At 40.7% G+C, this 26,891-nt stretch overlaps 1 protein-coding gene across 1 annotated transcript; it reads right to left on the minus strand.

Moving 5' to 3' along the window:
* Positions 1-1,606: 1,606 nt before the first annotated feature.
* On the minus strand, positions 1,607-26,891 carry EPYC (epiphycan). Its single transcript, XM_038756923.1, has 6 exons — positions 26,727-26,891; positions 7,757-7,916; positions 6,006-6,164; positions 4,962-5,164; positions 3,932-4,027; positions 1,607-1,777 (listed from the first exon to the last, which is right to left on the minus strand). Exons 1-6 carry the CDS (start codon positions 26,889-26,891, stop codon positions 1,607-1,609), a joined length of 954 nt encoding a protein of 317 aa, XP_038612851.1.

Consider the following 26,891-nt stretch of genomic DNA (forward strand, 5'->3'; position numbering starts at 1 on the left):
CAGATGAGGTCATTAAGGCTCAGAGAAGTTAAGTGACTTGCCCAAGGTCACACAGCAGAAAGGTGGCAGATAATAATAATAATAATGATGATGGTATATGTTAAGCGCTTACCATGTGCAAAGCACTGTTCTAAGCGCTGGGGAGGTTACAAGGTGATCAGGTTGTCCCACAGGGGGCTCACAGTTTTAATTCCCATTTTGCAGATGAGGTAGCTGAGGCACAGAGAAGTGAAGTGACTTTCCCAAAGTCACAAAGCTGACAAGCGGCGGATCTTGGATTTGAACCCATGACCTCTGGCTCCCAAGCCCGGGCTCTTTCCACTGAGCCACGCTGCTTCTCTATTTTGCAGATGAGGTCACTGAGGCCCAGAGAAGTGAAGCGACTTGCCCAAAGTCACACAGCTGACAAGCAGCGGGATTTGAACCCATGACCTCTGGCTCCCAAGCCCAGGCTCTTTCCACTGAGTCAGGACGTCTAAACTATTTAGTACGTTCGCTGGAAGCAAAAACTCAGATGGAATCATTGTCACAATTTTAAATTTTCAGACTCCTTGTTCCATGTTACTTAGTATTTTTAACTTGATGAGATATACCGTATATTATGCCTATCAATTAGACCACGATAACAAACTTCAGATAATTATTTTGCAAACTATTAGATTGCACTAATACATGTTGTTGTTTCTTCCGAGATTGTGTCAAAAGGCTAGCATTCTTTGAGCCGTCTGCTCCACTTTATTTTATTTTCCTTCTCAAACAAGGAAACAAGTTGTTGATGAAAACAGAAGATAATAAGAATAACGATGATGGCATTTATTAAGCGCTTACTATGTGCCTTTTCACTGTTCTAAGTGATGGGTAGGTTGCAAGGTGATCAGGTTGTCCCACGGAGGGCTTACAGTCTTAATCCCCATTTTCCAGATGAGGTAACTGAGGCACAGAGAAGTGAAGTGACTTGCCCGAAGTCACACAGCTGACAGTTGGCGGAGCCAGGATTCGAACCCGTGACCACCGACTCCAAAGCCCGGGCTCTCTCCACTGTCTCACCCAAAGCTTAACACTTATTGGAATTTCAAAGGCTGGACAAATATTTTGGATATTTTTATTTACTCAGTATATCAATCTTCACATTTATTCATGACTACTATACAGTATTTTCCAAACAGGTTACATTTGATTTTTTTTTTTATTTTTCCAAAACAACCTAGAATCTTGACGACGACATTTTCCAAAGTAAACTTCTAGAAAGATTATTAAATCCAACGAAAGCAGCCAATCCCTGGCTCATACGCTTTGTTTCCTTCCGTTCGTTGTGTAAATAATTTGAAATTATATAAACAGTATTAAACTCCAGAACTTGGGAATTAAACGTGACTATGTATAAACACGATGCATATTTTCTATTCCATTGATTTCTTTTGGCACATGTACGTATCTGGCTTTTTCATATATAATGAACTTTTATTAGCAGGCCTTTAGAGATTCGATTCATGAAAATCTTCCAAATATTGAACTTTGAACACACACTTGGTTCCTTTACGAAATGAGAATTAACTGTTCTTTTGTCCTTAGAGATGGCACGTGGCAATGTTGACCATTTTCCCTTTCAGATGAGGCTACCAACCGGCAAACGAGGTAGACACATGTAAGCTTGAGGAGTTTTACTCAAATTAATAGGATTTCCATCCAGCCTGATATCCTCCAGGGCCTTGCGAATGTATGTCAAGTTTTTAACATTGCAAAAAGTATCTTCGTGCATCTCCAGAATGTTGTTATTCTAAAAGGAAAAACGGATTGTGAAAGAATCCCATTATCACAGGTTCAACAAGGCGCTCTGTAGTCTCTAGGAGCACATAACCTGCAAATTACTGTCCAAACTAATGCTAATGTTCACCTTCACTAAGGCCGCATCCATCAATCAATCAATCAATCAATCGTATTTATTGAACGCTTACTGTGTGCAGAGCACTGTACTAAGCACTTGGGAAGTACAAGTTGGGGACATATAGAGATGGTCCCTACCCAACAGTGGGCTCACAGTCTAGAAGGGGGAGACAGAGAACAGAACAAAACATATTAACAAAATAAAATAAATAGACTAGATAGGTACAAGTAAAATAAGTAAATAAATGGAGTAATAAATACACATCCAAGTAGGGTCCAATGGACTGTCTGTCTCCCCCTTATAGACTGTGAGCTCATTGTTGGGTTTCTAGATATTACCAAACTGTGCTTCCCAAGCTCTTAGTACAGTGCTCTGCACACAGTTTATTGTAAGCGCTCAATAAATACGATTGAATGAATGAATGGTGCTGGTTCTTGCAGTTTTTCTGTGGTGCTGAATTGGTGAGCAGTGAGATATTCTTGTGGAATAACCAGAGGAGTAAATTATCACTTCTCTAAGTGGGGAATTTTGCCTTCTTCCGATCCTAAATGACTGACTGGAACAGCATGTGGCCCATTTAACTCGAGTTGGGTGAGACGCTGGTGGCTGCGGAAATGCAGAGCACACAGAGAAGCAGTGTGGCTTAGTGGAAAAAGGACAAAGAGCTAGGGGGTCAGAGGATGTGGTTTCTAATCCCGGCTCCACCACTTGTCCCCTTTGTGACTTTGGGCGAGCCGCTTAACTTCTCTGTGCCTCAGTTACCTCATCTGTCAAATGGAGATTACAACTGTGAGCCCCACGAGACAACCTGATTACTCTGTATCTACCTCAGCGCTTAAAACAGTGCTTGACACATAGTAAGTGCTTAACAACTACTACCATCATCATTCATTCAATCGTATTTATTGAGTGCTTACTGTGTGCAGAGCACTGTACTAAGCGCTTGGGAAGTATAAGTTGGCAACATATAGAGACGGTCCCTACCCAACAGTGGGCTCACAGTCTAGAAGATCTAGAAGTCTAGATCATCATCATCATCATCATTTAGCTGCTCAAGTATGAGTTAACACCATTTTACAGTATCTGGTATTTGCCAAGTGCTTTAATTTGTTCATGTTTCTCCATGAATTATTTTTCAACTGATCCTTTTCCGTTTCCAGTATGCCCTTAGAAATAATCACACAATTGTTCCCTGGTTCCTATTTTGTTTTCAGATTTCCTGGGAGTGAATCAAATTGCTATTAGTCTCCTTTAACACCATCGAATTGATTATGCTCTTTTTTCCCCCCTCACTTGAAGATTGTAAACTCACATTGGAAGTACACAGTTGTGGGAGCAATCACAAAAGAGAAATTCCCTCTTTTGCCTATTACACCTACATAGATATTAGAGAATTCATATGATATAGAAGAATTCCTATAATGTATTAAATAATAATAATATAGCCCTACAATACATAGGAAGCCTAACAAAGGCATCTGTAGGTTGGCAAAGAACTGGGAAAAGGGATCCTTTGTTTTGTGTCTGATCGGATTAGCTTGTGTCCACCACTGCTTGCCCAGCATCTTTTAGTCTTGACAGGATAGTAAGCAAACCAACACTTAATAGTTACTGCTAAAGTTAAATAAAGATGAGAACGGATGGAAAAGAGGAAAAGAAGAAGGATAATAATGAGTGTTAATCTACTTAAAAGGGAAACACCCTGGCATATTTAAAATTCTTGCCTAAACTGAATTAGATGGGTTCATTCATCAATCGTATTTATTGAGCACTTACTGTGCGCAAAGCACTGTACTAAGCTCTCGGGAAGTACAAGTTGGCAACATATAGAGACGGTCCCTACCCAAAAGTGGGATCACAGTCTAGAATTCTTGTCTAAACTGAATTAGATGGGCTAATTTAATATTTACAGCTTACTTAAAATGCATTCAAATGTTCAAATAAATGGCCGTTGAAATTTACAGCCATATTGCAATTATTCATTACCTCTCCCACGTTTGTACTTTCCAGTGATGGTCTGATCCGATTTTTGTGTTATCAGCTTACCTGGAGATGGAGAGCCTGGAGGTTTTGAGGGAGAGGGAGGGGAATGTGGTCCAGATTGTTATCAGTGATATAAAGATGATGAAGATCTTCCATATCCTGGAGAAACATTATACAAGTGACTTAGGAGAAGTGGAATTTACCAGTTTTTAAGAGTCGGAACCCCTTTTGTTCTCACCTAAATCCCCCCAAAATAACAATGTGGCCCTAGTGAGAAGAACGTGGGCTTGAGAATCAGAGGACCTGAGTTCTAATCAGTCATTCAATCCATTCATTTCTGCACTTACTGTGTGCAGAGCACTGTACTGAACGCTTGGGAGCATACAGTACAGCAATAAATGGACATTTTCCCTGCCCACAGTAAGCTCATTTTGACTTAAAATGGGGATTCAATACCTGGTCTTCCTCCTCCTTTGATTGTGAACCCCATGTGGGCTAGGGACTGTATCCACCCTGATTGTATCTACCCCAGCTCTTAGAATGGTGATATCTACGTAGTAAGCACTTAACAAATACAGTAATAATAACGATAAGAAAAAGAAGCCCACCTTTACTCTTTTTCTGAGAGTGCATAAATTCCAAGGGGTTGGGTGGAGCAAAAGATTTTCAGTCATACTGCACACAGTCTGAAGCAGACTGAAAAGAACATTATGGGCAGGTAACTCATTGTACTGTACTCTCCCAAGCCCCAAGAGCTTAGTACAGTGCTTTGCCCAGAGTAAGTGCTCAGTCAGTGCTATTGATTTATCGATTATCTCCCTCTTTGTCAGTGTCATCTTTGAACAAGAACAGTTATCTACCTATCTGTTGTCCATAATTTATCTATATAATTTGAACTGTAAAATCCTCTCTCTTTCTCTCTGCCCTCCCCCTTTACTGGATTAAACTCTCTTGGTTTGGGAACTTTGAGGATTCCCCAAAAATGTTTTCCTATAAATTAAAATATCCTACAATATTATATTTTTCCCCGTAAACATCAATAAAAGTAGAATGGGAAGGAGAGCGGAGAACATAGATTGCGTCCCAAACTTACTTTGAATGCTTCTTGTTTGATCCCTTTCCCACCAAGCCTGTTACTGCTTATATCAATGAATGTTAGAGTGGGCGGTAACTCGGGGAGTTGCCTGATTTTGTTGTCACGGAGGACAAGTTCCCGAAGTCGGGGGAGGGTTCTGAAAGCATCTTCATCGATCTCAGATATGAAATTTGACGTCAGGTCAATCCTCTTTAAATCTCCTGTGAAGAAATGGAAAACCGCTTAGTGCTTTAGAATATTTTACCTATCTAAAGGTAAAAGGGAAATAATCCTACCTGACTAGCGATAAACATTGAGTTTGTTAGCTCAATGACCTGTATTTATCATTATTCCCCTCAGACATTATTGTACTTCAAGCAAAGAAACATGCTTTCATAAGAGTAATAAAATGTCATAAATATATCACTTTTATGTAGAGCATGCTTCATGATATTCAGTAGACAGTTTTGCCAGATGCAAGATTATTGCCCTGTGAAAGTGACTTTTCTCAATCGTAAGTATTTATGTTCTCCAGCTGTCAAAATAACAGATAAAAAAGTCACTACTCAATTAATTAAAATAAGTAGTCATTAAAATGCAAGTTCCTGGTACTATATGGACCAAAGTAATTAATGTAGCCTCATCTTGTCCTATCACTAAGCAGTTCATTACAAGGTCAAGTAATAGAAGAGTACTTGGCTGGGAAAATGGGTGATTAGATTGAAGATTCTGAGGGTCATTTGGGAGAAGGGAAGATTTGACTAGTTATTCTATTATCGGCTCTAATGGTCTTGTGATGTTCAGTCAGTGGAAAATACAGGGCCGTAGGTGAAAATAATTCGGTTTCTGATTTATTCATTTGACCTCTTCTTGGATTATGCCTGCAATTACCTTTAATATTCTTCCACTGTTAATTTGAAAAGAAAATGACATTTAAGTTAAAATACGAAGGCACGATTTATTTCTGGACATTAATTTTTGGTCACAGTCTGATAGTTGGCAGTGTATGGAGGCATGAGGCAGATGGAAAGAAAATAAACGTAGCTTTGCTATCATTCGTACTTAGATTCGCAAAGTCATCTTTGTTGATCTTTTTAATTTTGTTAAATCGAGAATAGAAATAAGCGGTTTGCTTAGGCAGTGGTGGCACTGCATCAAGTTCCTGATCATCACAGTAAACAGTGGTGCTCACACAGGAACACAGAAGGCAGGCAGGAAGATCTGAAAGAGAAAATAATAATAACAGTATTTGTTAAGCGCTTACTATAAAGCAGGCCCCCGCCCCCCATTCATTCATTCATTCATTCAATCGTATTTATTGAGTGCTTACTGTGTGCAGAGCACTGTACTAAGCGCTTGGGAAGTACAAGTTGGCAACATATAGAGATGGTCCCTACCCAACAGTGGGCTCACAGTCTAGAAGGGGGAGACAGAGAACAAAACAAAATATATTAACAAAATAAAATAAATAGAATAAATATGTACAAATAAAATAGAGTAATAAATACATACAAACATATATACAGGTGCTGTGGGGAGGGGAAGGAGGTAAGGCTGGGGGGATGGAGAGGGGGTGGAGGGGGAGAGGAAGGAGGAAGGCCTCAGACTGTGAGCTGGTTGTGAGCAGGGATTGTGTCTCTCTATTGCTGTATTAAACTCTCCCAAGCGCTTAGTACAATGCTCAGCACACAGTAAGCGCTCGATAAATATGATTGAACGAATGAACTGTGCTAAGCGCTGGGGTGGACACAAGCAAATTGGGTTGGACCCAGTCCCTCTCCCCCGTGGGGCTCACAGTCTTAATCCCCACAGTGCTGTGCACACAGTAAGCTCTCAGTAAATACGATTGAATGAGTGGATTTTACAGACGAGATAACTGAGGCACAGAGAAGAGAAGCGACTTGCACAGTGGACAAGTGGCGGAGCCGGGATTAGAACCCAGGTCCTTCAACTCCCAGGCTCGTGCCCTCTCCGCTAGGCCACAGTGAGTTGCCCAAGATCTCGGAGCAGACAAGCGACAGAGCGATATTAGAAGCGAAGTCATCTGACTCTGAGGCCCGTGCTCTTTCCACTGAGCCATACTGCTTCTCAGGAACTTCTGCAGTCTTTGTTGCCCACTTTGCCGGCCGTCTTGAAGGATTCCCGCTTGGATCTCTTCCCCTCGTGGAAGGCTTCGGGGGGATCTTTGGTTGGGCCCAGCAATGGCCTCACCTTCTCAGCCAGATTAGCATCCAGGTCTCCCGATTCCCCAGAGCTATGCTCTTTCCACCCCACTGAGAGTGCAGATTAATGAGTCGTCTTTAGTGAACTGACAAGCTTAATTTAGCAAAAGCTACTTTTTCCCTGTATAACTTATTCCTTCTCAATTGGGAGGCCTGGGAAGATAAAGGTTGGAGTGGGAGCAAAGGAGCAGGGCCACTGTCACGACTATGATCACTCCCCCTCCTCCCCCTCTCCATCCCTCTCGCCTTACCTCCTTCCCCTCCCCACAGCACCTGTATATATGTATTTATTACTCTATTTATTTTATTTGTGCATATTCGATTTTATTTTGTTAATATGTTTTGTTTTGTTCTCTGTCTCCCCCTTCTAGACTGTGAGCCCGCTGTTGGGTAGGGACCGTCTCTATATGTTGCCAACTTGTACTTCCCAAGCGCTTAGTACAGCACTCTGCACACAGTAAGCGCTCAATAAATACAATTGATTGATTGACTATTGTGCATCTTTGTCGATCTCAGAGACGAAATCTGATGTCAGGTCGATCCTCTTTAAATCTCCCGTGAAGATTGGCATAAAGTGCTGATTTTACCAACCTTCGTTCGTTTGGGGGATGATGATTACAGGAAATTCTGGTCCCTGCGGTGAAGAGCCATCAATAAGTTTAGGTGTTGATTCTTCTTCTTCCTCGGGCTCCTCTGGCGGAGGGGTAGGTAGCTCTCTGTTCCCTGAAGGAATCACTGGAACAGTTTCAATCTGAGGGGAAATAGAGAGTTCACACACTTGCATTTCTTTTCATCATTTTGAGTATCCTGTCATGGAGTTTCACTGATCAGCCCGTACCACAAGATGTCATCCATGCTCTATAGAAGTGGAGAATAATTTCTACTGCAACTGCACCAGCAGACCGATCTCATTAAACGATCTCATTTAGCGTCTAGCCTTTTTCATGGCTTTCTTTGGCAGCAAAACTGATTTTGAAAGAGGTTTTTTATGTCTAGCAAAAATACAGAGCGGCCACCTCTATGTTCAATACGGGATATTTTTTTCTGAACAGAAATTACTTTAAAAATTCATTCAATCGTATTTATTGAGCGCTTGCTGTGTGCAGAGCACTGTACTAAGCTCTTGGGAAGTACAAGTTGGCAACATGTAGAGACGGTCCCTACCCAACAGTGGGCTCACAGTCTAGAAGTGCGATTAATTAGAAGAAAATCTATAAAGTAGGTATAAGTAGTGGGAGCAGTGTTGCCCGGCGCAAAGCGCACGGGCTTGGGCTTCAGAGGATTTGTTGTCCGTCTCTTCTAGACCGTGAGCCCACTGTTGGGTAGGGACCGTCTCTATATGTTGCCAACTTATACTTCCCAAGCACTTAGTACAGTGCTCTGCACACAGTAAGCGCTCAATAAATACGATTGAATGAATGAACGAATATATGTTTGTATGTATTATTCTATTTTATTTGTACATATTTATTCTATTTATTTTATTTTGTTAATATGTTTTGTTTTGTTGTCCGTCTCCCCCTCCGAGACTGTGAGTCCACTGTTGGGTAGGGACCGTCTCTATATATTGCCATCTTGTACTTCCCAAGTGCTTAGTACAGTGCTCTGCACACAGTAAGCGCTCAATAAATACGACTGAATGAATGAATGAATGAATGAATAATCCCAGCACAGCCACAAACCTGCTGTGCAACCTTAAGTAATTTTCTGTGCCTCAGTTCACTCATCTGCAAAATGGGACTCAGTAGTTGTTCTCCATCCTACTTAGACTGTGAGTCCCATGCGGGCCCTGAATATCTTGTATCTACCCCACAACTTACTATAGTTCTTGGCATCTAGTAAGTGCTTAAAAAAATACCACAGTTATTATAATAAGTGTAAACTGAACCCTTCTAGACTGTGAGCCCGTTGTTGGGTAGGGACCGTCTCTATATGTTGCCAGCTTGCACTTCCCAAGCGCTTAGTACAGTGCTCTGCACACAGTAAGTGCTCAATAAATACTATTGAATGAATGAATAAATGAATGAACTGTGATTTGAAAAAGATATGATTTAATCGCAAAAGCTGTCCTCTGTTTTCAAGAATCACAAGATTTTAGTTTATGGTAACTTCTATTTTCTGTTTCTCATTTGAAGACAGTCAGGAAAAGCTTCTGAAGATTGATTTTTTTTTTTTTACTTTCACCCACAGCTATATCAGGACACACTTTCGCAAAGGTCGTCACCTTGTTGAGAACTCCACTCATTTAGAAACACTACCCATTTTTTCCCCCGAAACAAAAGTTCCTTGTTCAGTTTCTACGACTCTGCTCCTTCTCTCTCTTTTTTTATGTTAAGCGTTTAATATGTGTCCAACACTGTTCTAAGCACTGGGGTAGGTAAAAGATAATTAGGTCAGACGCAGTCCCTGTCCCACACGGGGCTCACAGTCCAAGTAGGAGGGAGACAGGTATTTAATCCACATTTTACCACTGAGGGAACTGAGGCACAGAGAAGTTAAGTGACTTGCCCAACGTCACAGGGCAGACAAGTGGCAAAGCCAGGATTACCTCCTTCCCTTCCCCACAGCACCTGTATATATGTTTGTACATATTTATTACTCTATTTATGTATTTATTTTACTTGTACATATCTATTCTATTTATTTTATTTTGTTAATATGTTTGGTTTTGTTCTCTGTCTCGCCCTTCTAGACTGTGAGCCCACTGTTGGGTAGGACTGTCTCTATATGTTGTCAACTTATACTTCCCAAGCACTTAGTACAGTGCTCTGCACACAGTAAGCGCTCAATAAATACGATTGATTCATTGATTGATTGATTGATTAGAACCCAGGTCCTCTGATTTCCAGTCTCGTGCTCTTTCAACCAGGCCTTGCTCCTTTTCCAGTCCAAGCTGCTTTGGCTGACATCCTGCCAGTGTCTCATCCTACCTGTGGATGTCCCTCAGAACTCTGTTCTAGGTCCTCTCTTCCACTGATCATTTTAGCTTTCACTTCTAAGCTGATGCTCCCAAGTTTGATTTCACTTGTCAGAACCTCACACCTGATCTATAATCTTGCACCTCTTCCTGCCTTCAGGATATCTTCGCGTCAAATATCCTGCCTGCATCTTTGAGGCAACATTGCTGAAAGTGATCCTCTTCCCTTCTGAACCCACACCTTGTCTTAGCTTTTTTGGTCCTTTAATGTATTTGACCCGGCGTCGTCTTGGTTTTAGTGAAAAGCATGCACGGACTGAAAAATAAGTGGGAAGCAGCATGGAAAGAGCCCGGGCCTGGATGTAGGGGGACCTGAGTTCTGATCTATGTATATATGTTTGTACATATTTATTACTCTATTTATTTATTTATTTTACTTGTACATATCTATTCTATTTATTTTATTTTGTTAGTATGTTTGGTTTTGTTCTCTGTCTCCCCCTTTTAGACTGTGAGCCCACTGTTGGGTAGGGACTGTCTCTATATGTTGCCAACTTGTACTTCCCAAGCGCTTAGTACAGTGCTCTGCACACAGCGCTCAATAAATGCGATTGATTGATTGATAATCTCAGCCCTGGCACTTGTGCGCTGTGTATGCCCCTGGACGTATTCGATTTAATATTGAATTGAAGGCACTTCCCTCCTTTGTGGCTCAGTTTTCTCAACTGGGAAATGGGGATTCAGAGCCTGCTCTCCCTCCTGCTTTGACCGGGAACACAGTGTGGGGCAGGGACCCTCCAACCTGATGAGCTGGTTTCTATTTCTGTCCAACCCAACTATCTTGTATCTATCTTTCAGAGAAGCAGGGTGGCTCAGTGGAAAGAGCCCGGGCTTTGGAGTCAGAGGTTGTGGGTTTAAATCCCGGCTCCACCACTTGTCAGCTGTGTGACTTTGGGCAAGTCACTTCACTTCTCTGGGCCTCAGTTACCTCACCTGTAAAATGGGGATTAAGACTGTGAGCCCCAAGTGGGATAACCTGATCACCTTGTATTCCCCCCAGCACTTAGAACAGTGCTTTGCACATAGTAAGCATTTAACAAGTACCATTATTATTATTACTGTTATTATTATTTCATGACAATAATACCAGCCTCAGTGGCCCTGAAATATGCAAACTTCTTGCTATCTCTTATGCCTCTCGTTTATCCTTTTGCAATCAGTCTGTTGTTAAATCATACCAGTTTTCTTCCTATATATATATATATATATATATATATATATATATATATTTCAATGGAACATTTTCTTTCCTACTAGCATTCACCACTCTGGTTTCAGCTCTTGTCATCTTCTGAAAAGACTATTTTACATACCGACATGCTCACAGGTCTCCCTGCCTCCAGTCTCTCCTCAGTCTGTTCTCTACTCTGCACCTTGGAAAATATTCTAAAAATGTGATTTAGCTCACAACTCTCCCCTCCTAAAAAACCTCCAATGTTACCCAATTTTCTTCTGCACCAAACAGAAGCTACTGACTGCTTCACAAGACTTTAAGACTCTTTAAATTTCTCTGTATCTACTCTCTCTGCTTCTTCCAGATCACCTGAGACCATTAGCCCCTCTCTCACATGTCCTTTCTCCGTGACTGGAAACACTCCATTTTTCAAGTCCCTCCAAATAGAAATCTCCCCGATTTCAGGGTGATCAGGTCTTCTCGTTCTCTTGTACTCCCGTACAATACTTTCACAGGGTGAGTGTTCAATACATACTATTAACAGATTGAATGTTTCTCCATTGTCCATGGCTTTGACTGTAGGGTTTAGTTATTCAAAAGTAGAAGCAAGGGTCGTATTACATATTCCGATTGATTTCCCAGAGTTTGGCGGTCTCTTGCTTGATGGTGGAAAATATGTTCAGGAGTTTATTGTAGTAATAGTAATAATGACTTTTATTAAGCGCTTACTCTGTACAAAGCACCGTTCTAAGCGCGGGGGAGGTTACAAGCTGATCAGGTTGTCCCACGGGGGGCTCACAGTCTTCATCCCCATTTTACAGATGAGGTAACTGCGGCCCAGAGAAGTGAAGTGACTTGCCCAAAGACACACAGCTGACATTGTAGTTATGATTTTAATTGAACACTTTTGTGCCAAGCACTGGGCTAAGTGCTGGGCTAGATTCAAATATTATAGACCAGTCACAGTCTCTGTCCCTTATTGTACTTATTTTGTACTGCTAGCATCTCTATAGAATTCCCTTGTTGTAGTTGTAGTAGTAATAGTATTTATGAATTGGTGAAGTCAGTTATATCTAAAAATTCATTGTCATATTTAGTGAGTGCTTCCTGTGTGCAGAGCACTGTAATGATAATGATGGCATTTATTAAGTGCTTACTATGTGCAAAGCACTGTTCTAAGCACTGGGGAGGTTACAAGGTGATCAGGTTGTCCCCCAGAGAGCTCACAGTCCTCATCCCCATTTTACAGATGAGGTAACTGCAGGACAGAGAAGTTAAGTGACTTGCCCAAAGTCGCACAGCTGACAATTGGTGGAGCCGGGATTTGAACCCATGATCTCTGTCTCCATAGCCTGTGCTCTTTCCACTGAGCCATGCTACTTCTCTAAGTGCTTTTCATACTGCTTCCATAGGATGATTCAGAGTGATTCAATAAAAGAAGGAATGGTCTTAGGGATAAATGAAAAGACTATTGGAATTGAGGAAATTGAGGCAGATATATTTGGAATGGAAGCCTAAAGGGAGAAATGAAGGCATTTCAGACTCGTTGACTTGAATCTTAAATTCAGTGCAAAAAAAAAGGTTGTCTATACTGTCTACTAAAAAATGACTTTTCTGTGTTTTAGGAAAGCCCATATACCATCTAAGTCAGTGAAGGAAAGCGACCTTGGTCCTACCAGCAACTATTTGGTATATAATAATAATAATAATGGCATTTGCTAAGTGCTTACTATGTGCAAAGCACTGTTCTAAGCACTGGGGAGGTTACAAGGTGATCAGGTTGTCCCACGGGGGGCTCACAGTCTTTATCTCCATTTTACACAGCTGACAATTGGCAGAGCAGGGATTCAAACCCATGACCTCTGATTCCAAAGCCCGTGCTTTTTCCACTGAGCCACACTGTTTCTCTAATTGATTTAATAGTGAAAGTTGAGGATGAAGAAAGCTAAGGAATGGAATGATTTTCAATTTCACAAAACTATGGAGACTTTATTGGGTGCCTTTTTCATTTGACTTCATGAGATTTATTAAAAATATTTAGTATATACTTCTAACTTTAATCTTATCAATTTAATTTAATATTGTAATGCCCAGCTTCAAAGAAAGAAAGAATAATTAATTTACTGTATTTAGAAGACTGCCTAGCCCAGAGGGAACAAGTGAAACATGACCAAACATTACTTATTTTTCCAGATTTCCAGGATCCTGACTCTACATCTATCAGTGTCCCAAGACCTATCAAAATGCCGTTGAGTAAAGAGGGTCAGAAGATAGCCCGGGCATTTTTTCTGAGCCTTCTGGAAATTATAGAGTAATATTCACTTATAAATATGGTTAAGTACCAGCCCAAACCTGGAAAACTGCATATACAACCAAAAATCTCAACTCCCCATTAGTAACAAAGAATATGCGAGAAAGCACACAATCTAATACTGCTAGACTAGGCAGCAAAGTAGGAAACTGATTTAAAAAAGCTAGTGTTCTTTAGAAGACAGAGTAAGGGGCCATCATGGCTCAAAATTCAGACTAACCTGAAGACAAACAGAGCAATTTCTGTGTCCAAATACTCTGCGGCTGGTAGGTAGACCTGGACATAAGCCTGGTGTGGGCAGGGATTGTCTCTCTTTATTGGTGAATTATACTTTCCAAGTGCTTAGTACAGTGATCGGCACACGGTAAGCAATCAATAAATACGATTGAGTGAAATGAATGAATCTCAAGCTACTAACATGAGAGGTGATAATAAGGCACAATCACCAATAATAAGGCCTTAGGACCAGCAGCCCCACTGCTGAGCGGTTCATGGGAAAAGACAGGCTACTCAGTGGTCCCTCTATTCATCCCCCCTTTTTTCATCCCTCCCTCCCAGCCCCACAACTTAGGTATATATCTGTAATTCATTTTCTGTATATTAATGTCTATCTCCCCATTTTGACTGTAAACTCGTTGTGGGCAGGGAATATGTCTGTTGTTATATTGTACTCTCCCAAGGGCTTAGTACAGTGTTCTGTGCCTAGTAAAGTGCTCAATAAGATCAATTTATTGATTGATTGATAATGGTGATCTGGTATGGGGTAAACATAAATGGAGTGGAGAGGTAAAAACACACGAGAGAGAAGATTTTCCGTGATGTGCTATAGTAGCATATAGGTGGAAAATAGTGATAACAAGTTCAAAATATTGGAGAATGGGGTGATTGATTTGGGGACTTACATATGGGTAGGAGCATAGAAATAGTCACATTTGGTATAATAAAGAAAAAGATGAAATTTTAACATGTAGCATTAATTCTAGATTTTCTCAGGTCCCTCTCAGTCTCTCATTGCTTTGTCATTCCTCTGGCCCTATACTTACCTACCTGCTTTCATTCAGTTGTATTTATTGAATGCTTACTGTGTGCAAAGCAATGTACTAAGCATTTAAACATTGTATTTTTTTCTGGGGCTTGTTTTTCCTTCAATGCAGGCAACTTTATTTGCCAAATACCCCAAATGCCCAAAAGTGGTAGAATCTATTGAATGCTTCTTGGCTCTAAATCCCCACTGCCTCCAGTTATGACTGGACCTTGGAGACTTGGGAATTTAGGACTCTTTGGACATGATTTAAAATGCTAGTTTTCAGTTTTGACTTTTCTTTAGTCTCACTAAGGCAGAGATTATTTTTCTTGTGACTAAGTTGAGCTTTATTCTTTGTTTTCTCTCTTTGCAAAAGAAATACGATGGGATTTCCTGTTCGGTGGCTTTAGCAATGGATGGAAATGAGTATTGCCAAAATAAATACGCCAAATTCAGAGTAAAACAACATAAAATAATATTGAATCTCCTCTTTGTGACATAATAACAGGCTTGGAGAGAAACACATGGAATTAGGCAAGAAGAATCCACTGCATCCACTGCATTCTTCTAACAATAGGATTATTAGAAGAGATTAGAAAAAACACTCTCGTTTCTGGCAACCTATGGGTGGAAAAAATTCACTGAAAGTAAAATGAAATCTTCTCTTATCAATTACTTCCATTATCCCATTACATTGACAGGATATTTGTGGCACTGACATCCTATCTTGCTTGGGGACTAGATTGTATGCTCCCTCTAGATTATAAAATCTTTAAGGGCAACCAACTCTACAATATTGCACTACCCTAAACTCTTAGTACAGTGCTCTGCACACAGTAAATGCTCAATAAATACCATCGATAGATTGGTTGATAGCAGCAGACCAAGTTCGGTTGTAGCTGCTCCATTTGGCCAATATCAATAGGAAATCGCTGCTAGTTTTGTTCTGGTTTCACTTGGACATTTTCCAGTGATGCATTTTAACTGGATGGGCTTGGTAGTCCTTGGCACTGAAGATTTTGCTATTATATTACAGTCCATACTGAAAAGTGCCAACAAAAGGACAAATTCCAAGTATCAAGAAATTCAATACTGCTGCTTCCACATGCTTCTGGCATTTGAAAGAGTAAAGCCAAAAAGCTACCGGAGTATCCTGCTAACAGTTTTTCAGACTAAGACTAAAATTTGACAGTAATGTCAAGGAACTGTGTTTCCCATTTTGCATCACTTTGGAAGGGATAAAAAGAAATCAGTGCTGAAATTTCCTTTGATCTAGACCAGGATAGCATATAGATTTACATCCTGTGGTTACAACTGTAGTGAATTGGCTTTAATACAGGCAGAGTTTCTCTATACCATAAAGCTTGACTGCAGCGGTGTTATCTCACTTTAGGTAAATAAAAGATTCTAAGATTTTTAAAAAATTTCAATGGATTTCCATGAATTCAGGCTTACACAATATCAGGTTACCAAGTCCTCAGACTACTCTCATAAATGTACAATAAGCTTGAAATTTTCACTCTGTGGGTTTCATTTCCCAGTAAAACCAAAGAAGAATTGTTTATTTCTGCTCTTTGAAAATAGAACTAATGATAATAATGATGACATTTGTTAAGCGCTTACTATGTGTGAAGCACTGTAAACTAATAATAGTTATGGTATGTGTCAAGCACTGTGCTAAGCACTTGTACAAGTTACTCAGGTTAGGGACTGTCCCACATGGGGCTCATAGTCTAAGTAGGAGGGAAAACTAGTATTGACTCCTCATTTTACAACTGAGGAAACTGAGGCACAGAGAAGGGAAGTGACTTGTCCAAGGTCATACAGTTGGCAAAGGGCGGAGCCAGGATTAGAACTTGGGTCTGATTCCCAGGTCTGTGCTTGTCTACCATCAATCAATCAATCGTATTTATTGAGCGCTTACTGTGTGCAAAGCACTATACTAAGCTCTTGGGAAGTACAATTTGGCAACATATAGAGACAGTCCCTACCCAGCAGTGGGCTCACAGTCTAAAAGGGGGAGACAGAGAACAAAACCAAACATACTAACAAAATAAAATAAATAGAATAGATATATACAAGTAAAATAAATAAATAAATAGAGTAATAAATACGTACAAACATATATACATATATACAGGTGCTGTGGGGAAGGGAAGGAGGTAAAATGGGGGGGATAGAGAGGGGGACGAGGGGGAAAGAGGGACAAGGGCTAGGCCCCTTCCTAACTTTTTTACCTTATTTTCTACACTTTTGAGACAAAATTTCAGGAAAAGAGAGAGCAAGATTTCTTCCTTAAATGGCTTTATAATGGTCTTAATTCTCATCGAGGGCAGTTTATTGGGGTGAGTAATTAACTCCATCCAATCACAGCCTGAAGGCAGTGCTTGCTAGCAAGCACATATATCAGAGCTGGTGATTATTTTTCGAGTTACGGACAGTGAGACCAACGTCTCCCATCTGTAGCTGGCAAGAGCCGTGCTTGAACCAGTGATCTAATTCTGAAATGCTTTCTTCCATTTCCAACCAACCAACCACCCAATCGGCAGTTTTTCTAGTGTTCCGTCCCAGTGCCGTCGTCAGCATTAATATGTGGCCAGATGTGCAATATATTTTGTGAGACAGTTTTCAGTGCTTTTGAGATGTCATCACTCCCGAATGCATTGAATGATCCTAAATAAGGACAAGATGAAGAAAGGAAAAAAGGTTGACTTATGAATTCTGTCTATTTGGAGGCTTTTCAGGATTGAAGTTTAGTCAAATTAAGCCCTTGCACATACTGATCTCAATGAAACACGATGGTGATATCAGTTTTGTTAGAGTAAGGAGATTCTCAGAAAGACATAATACAGATCTGAAAATGTATTAAAAGTATTTGATTGATTTTCCATTCTTTCTTGCTCTTTTTGGTCGTAAGTGTAGCTGCCATTATGCCAACTGTAGGAATTATTAGTAGTAGTAGTAGTAATAATAATCATATTTATTGAGCCCTTACTGTTTGCAAAGCACTGTACTAAGCACTTGGGAGAGGTACAATATAATATCAAATTTCCTGCCCACAATGAACTCACTGTCCAGGTAATGATGGTATCTGTTAAGTGCCAAGCACCGTTCTCAGCGCTGGGGTAGATACAAGCTAGTCAGGTCATCCCACATGTGGCTCACAGTCTTCATCCCCATTTTACAGATGAGGCAACTGAGGCCCAGAGAAGTGAAATGACTTGCCCAAAGTCACATAGCTGACAAGTGGTGGAGGCAGGATTAGAACCCACAACCTCTAACTCCCAAGCCCGGGCTCTTTCCACTAAACCACACTGCTCCTCCAAGGGGAGACAGACATTAATATAAATAAATGATTGGGCATGTAGTGTTCTTTTTTCCTTTATCAGTTTCATAACATAACAAGAGCATGATTTTAAACACGTTCTAAGTGGGTTTGGTTCCAGGTTTATAACTACTAGATTAGCTTTTGTTGACTCTTCTGAAATATGATTTTGCTCTGGGAAGATTACTCGTGCCATAGAGCATAAGTCAGTCATATTTGAACAGTTACTGTGTGCAGAACATTGTGCTAAGTGCTCGAGAGAAGACAACATAACGGAGTTAGGAAACACAGTCCCTTGCTCACAGTGAGCTTACATATTCCCTACATCGGTCAAATGTACAGATTCCTTATTCATTCATTCATTCAATTGTAATTATTGAGCGCTTACCGTGTGCAGAGCACTGTACTAAGCACTTGGGAAGTACAAGTTGTCTCCTTGTTGTTTATGTTGTTTACCAGGCAGCATTAAAGTCTGGTTAAGGGAGTCTCCCATCTAGAGCGATGAATGAGCTTGCGGTCTGACACTCTAGGGTGGGGTGTCTAAAGAATAATGATGGCATTTGTTAAGCGCTTACTATGTGCAAAGCACTGTTCTAAGTGCTGGGGGGGAGAGTACAACGTGATCAGGTTGTCCCAAGTGGGGCTCACAGTTTTAATCCCCATTAGCCAGATGAGAGAACTGCGGCTCAGAGAATTTAAGTGACTTGCCCAAGGTCACACAGCAGACATGTGGTGGAGCCGGGATTTGAACCCATGACCTCTGACTCCAAAGCCCGGGCTCTTTCCACTGAGCCACGCTGCTTCTCAATGATAACATTGGTTAGTGTTATTCTAACATTGGTTATTCTAACATTGGTTAGAATATTAACAATATTCACAATATTCTCACATTGGTTAGAATGGTTAGTGCAGTATCACTCTGTCCATCACCCCTGCAGTCTTGTTTCCGCTGGGACAAGAATGCAGCATATTATAAAGTTGTTTATAAGACATATGGGTTCTGCTTACTGCCAAAGGGACTGTAGCATAGTGATAATAATAGAGAAGCAGCGCGGCTCAATGGAAAGGGCCCGGGCTTTGGAGTCAGAGGTCGTGGGTTCCAATCCTGGCTCTGCCCATTGTCAGCTGTGTAACTTTGGGCAAGTCACTTAACTTCTCTGGGCCTCAGTTACCTCATCTGTAAAATGGGGATGAAGACTGTGAGCACCACGTGGGATGACCTACTAGCTTGTATCTACCCCAGCGCTGAGAACGGTGCTCTGCCCATCTGCCAAGCTAGCTCTCCTCCTCCCTTCAAGGCCCTACTGAGAGCTCACCTCCTCCAGGAGGCCTTCCCAGACTGAGCCCCTTCCTTCCTCTCCCCCTCGTCCCCCTCTCCATCCCCCCATCTTACCTCCTTCCCTTCCCCACAGCACCTGTATATATGTATATATGTTTGTACATATTTATTACTCTATTTATCTTGTACATATCTATTCTATTTATTTTATTTTGTTAGTATGTTTGGTTTTGTTCTCTGTTTCCCCCTTCTAGACTGTGAGCCCACTGTTGGGTAGGGACTGTCTCTATGTGTTGCCGACTTGTACTTCCCAAGTGCTTAGTACAGTGCTCTGCACACAGTAAGTGCTCAATAAATGCGATTGATTGATTGATTGAAATGGGGATTAAGGCTGTGAGCCCCCCGTGGGACAACCTGATCACCTTGTAACCTCCCTAGTGCTTAGAACAGTGTTTTGCACATAGCAAGCGCTTAATAAATGCCATCATTATTATAATAATAAAATGATGATAATAATTATAATAGTGATTGTGGTATTTGTTAAGCACTTACTATGTTCCAGTCACTAAGCGCTGGGATGGAATACAAACAAGTCACGTTGGACACAAGTCCTGTCCCGCATGGGGCTCACAGTCTCAATCCTCATTTTACAGAGGAGGTAACTGAGGCGCAGAGAAGTGAAACGACTTACCCAAGGTCACACAGCAGATAAGTGGCGGAGTCGGGATTGGAACCGATGACCTTCTGATGCCCAGGCCCGTGCTCTATCCACTAGGCCGTGCTTTGGCAGTGAGGCAGAGAAGACAGTTGACTTGATAGCCCCATCAATCTTTACAGATCATGTTAGCCGGCTATTGTTCAGAGGTTTTCAAAATGCCTCAAGGTCGCCTCAAGGAACACACACTGATTACTTCTTTGGCCAAAAACCTCCACTACTGACTGCATAATCTTAACAGGCGGAACTGGAACCAGAATCCAGTTTTCCTGATTCATTCATTCAATCAATCAATCAATCAATCGTATTTATTGAGCGCTTACTGTGTGCAGAGCACTGTACTAAGCGCTTGGGAAGTACAAGTTGGCAACACTTATTCGCTCATATTTATTGAGCGTTTGTTGCAGGCAGAGCGCTTTTTAAGCACTTACGAGAATTCAGTATAACAATGAGAAGCAGTGTTGCTCAGTGGAAAGAGCCCGGGCTCTGGAGTCAGAGGTCATGGGTTCAAATCCTGGCTCTGCCACTTAGTACAGTGCTAAGCGCTTAGTACAGTGCTCTGCACACAGTAAGCACTCAATAAATATGATTGATTGATTGTCAGCTGTGTGACTTTGGGCAAGTCACTTAAATTCTCTGGGCCTCAGTTACCCCATCTGTAAAATGAGGATGAAGACTGTGAGCCCCCCATGGGGCGACCTGATCACCTTGTAACCTCCCCAGTGCTTAGAACAGTGCTTTGCACATTATAAGCACTTAATAAATGCCATCATTATTATTATTATTATTATAAATTGACACATTCCCTGCCCAGAGGGGTGGTTCTTTCTCTACTAGCCAAATGAAAGAAGCTGCTGAAGTCCAGTCATTTCCTAAATCAATCAATCGATGGCTTGTTATGGGCAGGGAATGCATAATAATAATAATAATAATAATAATGGCATTTGTTAAGTGCCTACTATGTGTGAAGCACTGTTCTAAGCACTGGGGGAGGATACAAGGTGATCAGATTGTCCCATGTAGGGCTCACAGTCTTAATCCCCATTTTACAGATAAAGTAACTGAGGCTCAGAGAAGTTAAGTGACTTGCCCAAGGTCACAAAGCAGACATGCGGCGGAGCCGGGATTAGAACCCATGACCTCAGACTCCCAAGCCCGGGCTCATTCCACTGAGCCACGAACACATCTGCTAATTCTGCTATATTGTCCTCTTCCAAATGCTTAGTACAGTGCTCTGCTTGTAGTAAGTGCTCAATAAATATCATTGATTGATTGAGCAGTTACTATGTGCCGAGTACGGTACTAAACCTCAAAATTTGATGTAAAATGTGCTATGATCTAACGGATTCAAATGCATTAGAATGTACAAGCATTGAAAAATACTCCTCACAAGTCTCTGTCTCCTTCGGGACCTCAGGATTTCTTGCTTGTTCTGATCTTTTTTTTCTATTCTTTTTTCCTGTTGTCTGTGGATGGCGATATTCCACTGGGAGTTGCCGGAAAAAGTTTTCTTCTCTCCTGACAACCCTCTCCCAACTTAGGGATATTCATCTGCATTCCCTTGGGTTTTAGAGGCTTATCTGGGCTCAGACATCTAAATTCATGTTAAATTCATAACCTGGTCCTCTTTTATAGGCCCAATTACAATGTTAAAGACCTCTGACCAAGGAATTAGAAACAGCATTTAGTAGGAAAGTTTCTGCCATGCTGCAACAACTATTTGTATTCTGTTTAATATTTTTGCCCAGTTTCCATATCGAATCCTTTTTGCCTTTAATATACTGGACAGCTGACATTTTTCCAAATTACCTGGCTCAGATTATGAAAATAAAATGCTTTGAGAATTATGGTCGGCCTATGTATGGGAGGCCAAAACACAGGACAGTGAAGAAGCATTTATAAGAATCAAAGTCTTTAGAAATATTCAGTTTGTCAGAATATAGTCTCCCTTTAACTTAGTCTGTTCTCCCCCTCACTTAACTGTGAACTCCATGTGGGACAAGGAACTGAGTTCAACCTGATTCAGTTTTATCTACCTCAGTCCTCACAGCAGCGCTTGACATATGGTAAGCACTTAATAAGCACATATTAAATAAAAAATAAATAAATCTAGTCTGAAAAATGCCCTTCATCTTGAAATCTTGAATTAACATGATAATCAAGAGTAATGTATTTTGGAGGGCCTGGGATATTTTATGAAAGTTGAAATCAATCTAAAACACTCAGAGGAAGTTTAATAACATGGAAATATTAAGATAATCGTAATACATTCTCTTTTGGACTGGGTTATAATGCCCATGCTTTTAGGAATGGAAAGAGTCATTACCTCTATAACCTCATGACAGAATAAATCAGGAATGCAGGACATAATTGCTTGAGGCCTTCTACTCTCAGAACATCAATAAATCAGTGATATTCAATGAGTGCTTACTGTGTGTGTAGAGCAATGCAATAAGTACTTGGGAAAGTAGATTTTGAGCTCTCTGAGGGACAGAAACTATGTTAATTCCCACCTGGCTATATCCCCTCCCACACATTGTTCTGCACACAGTAAGCACTTAATAAATACTATGACTACATACTGCAATATAGTAGAGTTGGTCGATATGATCCCTGCCCTCAAGGAGTTTTCTTATTTATTTAATAAATACCACTAAATAAAGTATGAACAAGTACAGAAGCAACTTCAAATCTCAAATATCAGGTGAAAAATCAATCAGTCAATCAATCGCATTTATTGAGCACTTACTGTGTGCAGAGCACTGTACTAAGCGCTTGGGAAGTACAGTTTGGCAACATCACCACAGAGACATTGACAGCTCTAGCAACTAATAGATTAATAATAATAATAATAATGATTATGGTACTTGCTAAGTGTGCATTATGTGCCCAGCACTATTCTAAGCGCTGGAGCAGATACAAGTCAATCAGGGAAGACACAGTCCCTGTCCCCCAAGGAGCTCACAATCTTAATCCCCATTTTTAGAGATGAGGGGACTGAGGCCCAGAGAAGTTAAGTGACTTGCCCAAGTTCACACAGCAGCCAGTATTAGAACCCAGGTCCTTCTGATTCCCAGGCCCGTGCTCTAGCCACTAAGCCACACTGCTTCTCTACATGAACAATTTGGGGTTGGCCCACATTTTCTTCTAAAATATAAATCTGCTCTAAAGTTAAGGGACACATTTCCACCCTGGTAAGCTAGACATCTCGAGGAAAAAAACAGAATGCTTTATTTACTCTTAATAATTAATATTAATTGAGGAAATAATACTATTTCCTCAAAACTACCACTGTAGGCCTTTACTTAATTAAAGTCCTATTTGGTTAGCTAAGTGGGGGTGGGAACGTCCTACCCTGAGCAATTTTATCTAAATATATAGTTTAAGGGTGCTTTTCTATCTCTGTTCAAAATGGAGAAGAAAAGTAACAACAATTGAATGGTAGTGTTCCCTTGGAAACAAAAGCCATCTCCCTTTCCTCTTCCCATGAGCAAATTTCCATCCCATCCCATTCATTTTCCTTTTCACTGGAATGAAGGGTTTTCCTAAAATACAAAAGCTCATCTCCTCTCTCTTCAGAGCAAAACATTTCTTTATTGCCACAATGTTATTTAAAGTGGGAATTTAGCAAAATGGAACTTTTTAATGGCATTTGATAATAATAATAATAATAATGGCATTTATTAAGTGTTTACTATGTGCAAAGCACTGTTCTAAGCACTGGGGAGGTTCCAAGGTGATGAGGTTGTCTCACGTGGGACTCACGGTCTTAATCACCGTTTTCCAGATGAGGTAACTGAGGCACAGAGAAATTAAGTAATAATAATATTGGCATTTGTTAAGTGCTTACTATGTGCAAAGCACTGTTCTAAGCACTGGGGGGGATACAAAGTGATCAGGTTGTCCCACGTGGGGTTCACAGTCTTAATCCCCATTTTACAGATGAGGTAACTGAGGTTCAGAGAAGCTAAGTGACTTGCCCAAGGTCACACAGCAGACATGTGGCAGAGCCAGGGTTTGAACCCATGACCTCTGACTCCAAAGCCCGGGCTCTTTCCAATGAGCCACGTGCTGGGCACTGTATTAAGTACTGGGGTAGATATAAGCTAATTAGGTTGGACACATTCCCTGTCCCACATGGGGATCACAGTCTTAATTCCTAATTGACAGATGAGATAACTGAGGCACAGAGAAGTTGTGACTTGCCCAAGGTCACACAGCACACGAGTGGAGGAGCCAGGATTAGAACCCAGGTCCTTCTTACTCTCAGGCCTGTGCACTATTCACTTGGCCATACTGCTTAACTCACTGTAAGCTCACTGTGGGCAGGGAATATGTCTATTATGTTGTTGTGTTGTATTATCCCAAGTGCTTAGTAATAATAATAATACTAATGATGGTATTTGCTAAGCGCTATGAGCCAAATGCTATTAACTTGTACTTCCCAAGCGCTTAGTACAGTGCTCAATAAATATGATTGAATGAACCACTGGAGGAGATAAAAGTGCTTTGCACACAGTAAGCTCTCCATATTCATTCATTTGATCAATCATATTTATTGAGAGCTTACAGTGGGCAAAGCACTGTACTAAGCACTTGGGAGAGTACAATATAATGATAAACAGACCCATTCCCTGCCCACAATAAATTTGATTGACTGGCTGAGAGGACAGCAGAGATGATAAATTGTGATAAATCTAGGAAAGAAGATGAATCAAATAGCTGTAGAAAAAACATGGTAAAATATGTAGACAGGAGAGCATGAGGAAGATTAGGAATCCTAAAAATACAAAAATATGAACTACAGTACCATGGAGAAGGAAAAATGCAGAGCTACCAAACTTCCAAGATCTTTGGAAAAACTGCCTTTTTTTAACAAATTATACTGGGATCAGAGAAAGAGGATATTGAGCAAAAAGCAGAAAAATGCAAGCAAACCAGACCCACTTGTTGAGAAAATTCATTCTTCCTTTTTCTGAACTTGGGTTATGCCTATTTTTTTAAGCAGTAGTTGTCAAAAATGGTCATAGTTTTAAGTAAACCACTCAAATCATTAAGCTTGGGAAAAACACTTTGGAGAGTAACAGACTTTAAGGTTTCAGGTTAATTTGTTTTGGAATTAAATGATTCCTTAGTGGTCTAAAAGATGTGATTGACTTTCTTAAGCAGTCAAGCAATCAACCTACTGACAGGAAATGACATAGGTTCTAAGAAGAATATGCCTCATTTTTGTTTCTAACATTTTATTCTTCCAATTTTCTTTTCTTAACTGTAATCTCATTTGTTTTACTCTTATTGTCTCACATCCACTCAGATGACATAAATGTTCTGGTCCCACTCCACCCACACTTCCCATAATCTATTTTTTTCAAATACCTTCTTAGAGTTGGTAGCCATCTCAGTATTACCGTAAGGGACTCCATTAGAGCCCCCAGAATCCTTATAGAGACGTTATTAGGAGCTACAAGAAAGCAAAGTAATTTCCTGTTGTTTCTCAGGAAAAAAAAAAAACCATTAAAATTTGGACTCCAGGAATAATAGAATCTGCAAAAATATCATCAAAATTGAACGTGACCTTCCACAGTTATGGACTATCAAAAGGTTATCAAGGGAGCCAAAGAGGGGCAGACTAAGCGTTGAATCTTTTGTTTTGAATTCCCAACGACCTTCAATATCATTGTGCAAAGTAGCCTTATGACAAAAAAATGGGTTTGGGGTTATTACTACTATTCTCCTTTACAAGCATCTTACATCAGTTGGTTTGTGCAAAATGTTAAATTCACCACCTTCTTCTCCCCTGCCTTTCTCTTGCATTTTTCTTGAGAATAAGGGGAAAGAGGAATCACTATCTGCCTGCAGTCATTATGGAGCATGTGCACCAAAATTAATCCATTTAGCATTTGAAGATTAGGGCCTTAGCCTTCCTAGGTTTCTTTCTTCTTAGCATTTTCATTAAACTCATCATATAGAGAAGAACAATCCCAGGAGATTGTCAGGGGGACATGGTGAGGGGAAAAGGGGAAAGGAAGGTTTGTTTAACCTGGCGAAGTGCTGTGATCACCTTCCGAAATAAGAACCTACTGGTGGACAAGATTATCTGCCATAACTCTCAATGGGAGAAAAGCATAACAATAGACTAGAGAAGCAGCGTGGCTCAGTGGAAAGAGCACAGGCTTGGGAGTCAGAGGTCCTGGGTTCAAATTCCGGCTCCACCACTTGTCAGCTGTGTGACTTTGGGCAAGTCCCTTCACTTCTCTGGACCTCAATCCCAATCATCTGTAATCCTCAATCATCTGTAAAATGGGGATTAAGACTGTGAGCCCCACGTGGGACAACCTGATCAGCTTGTATCCTCCCCAGTGCTTAGAAGAGTGCTTGCACATAGTTAACAAATGCCATCATCATTAGTATTATTATTTTACAGGTGAGGTGACTGAGGCACAGAGAAGTGAAGTGACATGCCCCAGGTCACACAGAAGACAAGTGGCACAACCAGGATTAGAACTCAGATCCCCTGGCTCTCAGGCCCACGCTCTTTCCATTGGGCTATACTGTTTCCTATGCCTGTGTTTGGAAGCATGAGGCCCAGTGGTTCCATACTTATCTGGACTAGCAATTGGATGACAACCATTCTCAGTTGCCATTGGAAATTGGAACAGGGAGTTATATTAGAAAGTGATATGGATGATGTTAACCAAATAGTTCTCCAGACAATGCTGGAGAAAATGAAAAATCCTCCAGAAAAATCAAAGTTACCTCTTTTTGATCACTGGGGCCATTTTCATAGTTGTATAAATTATCCAAGTCTTCCAAAGTGACATCATAGGTATCAGAGTCATAGTTAACGGGTTGCACTGTGGGAGCAGCCGCCACTGTCTCAAGGATTAAAAATCCCAGGACAATATTTGCTATGGTCTTCAT

This window comes from Tachyglossus aculeatus, chromosome 14, assembly GCF_015852505.1.
Source record: "Tachyglossus aculeatus isolate mTacAcu1 chromosome 14, mTacAcu1.pri, whole genome shotgun sequence".
Taxonomy (NCBI): Eukaryota; Metazoa; Chordata; class Mammalia; order Monotremata; family Tachyglossidae; genus Tachyglossus; species Tachyglossus aculeatus.

What these genes read in the sequence shown, in the direction of transcription:
- EPYC (XM_038756923.1), bottom strand. Translation starts at nt 26,891, where the DNA reads ATGAAGACCATAGCAAATATTGTCCTGGGATTTTTAATCCTTGAGACA. An exon ending in GCCCCAGTGATCAAAAAGAG is followed by an intron (nt 7,917 to 26,726) that starts GTAACTTTGATT and finishes ATTTCCCCTCAG; the next exon opens with ATTGAAACTGTTCCAGTGAT. An exon ending in TCCAGGCTCTCCATCTCCAG is followed by an intron (nt 1,778 to 3,931) that starts GTAAGCTGATAA and finishes TTTTCCTTTTAG; the next exon opens with AATAACAACATTCTGGAGAT.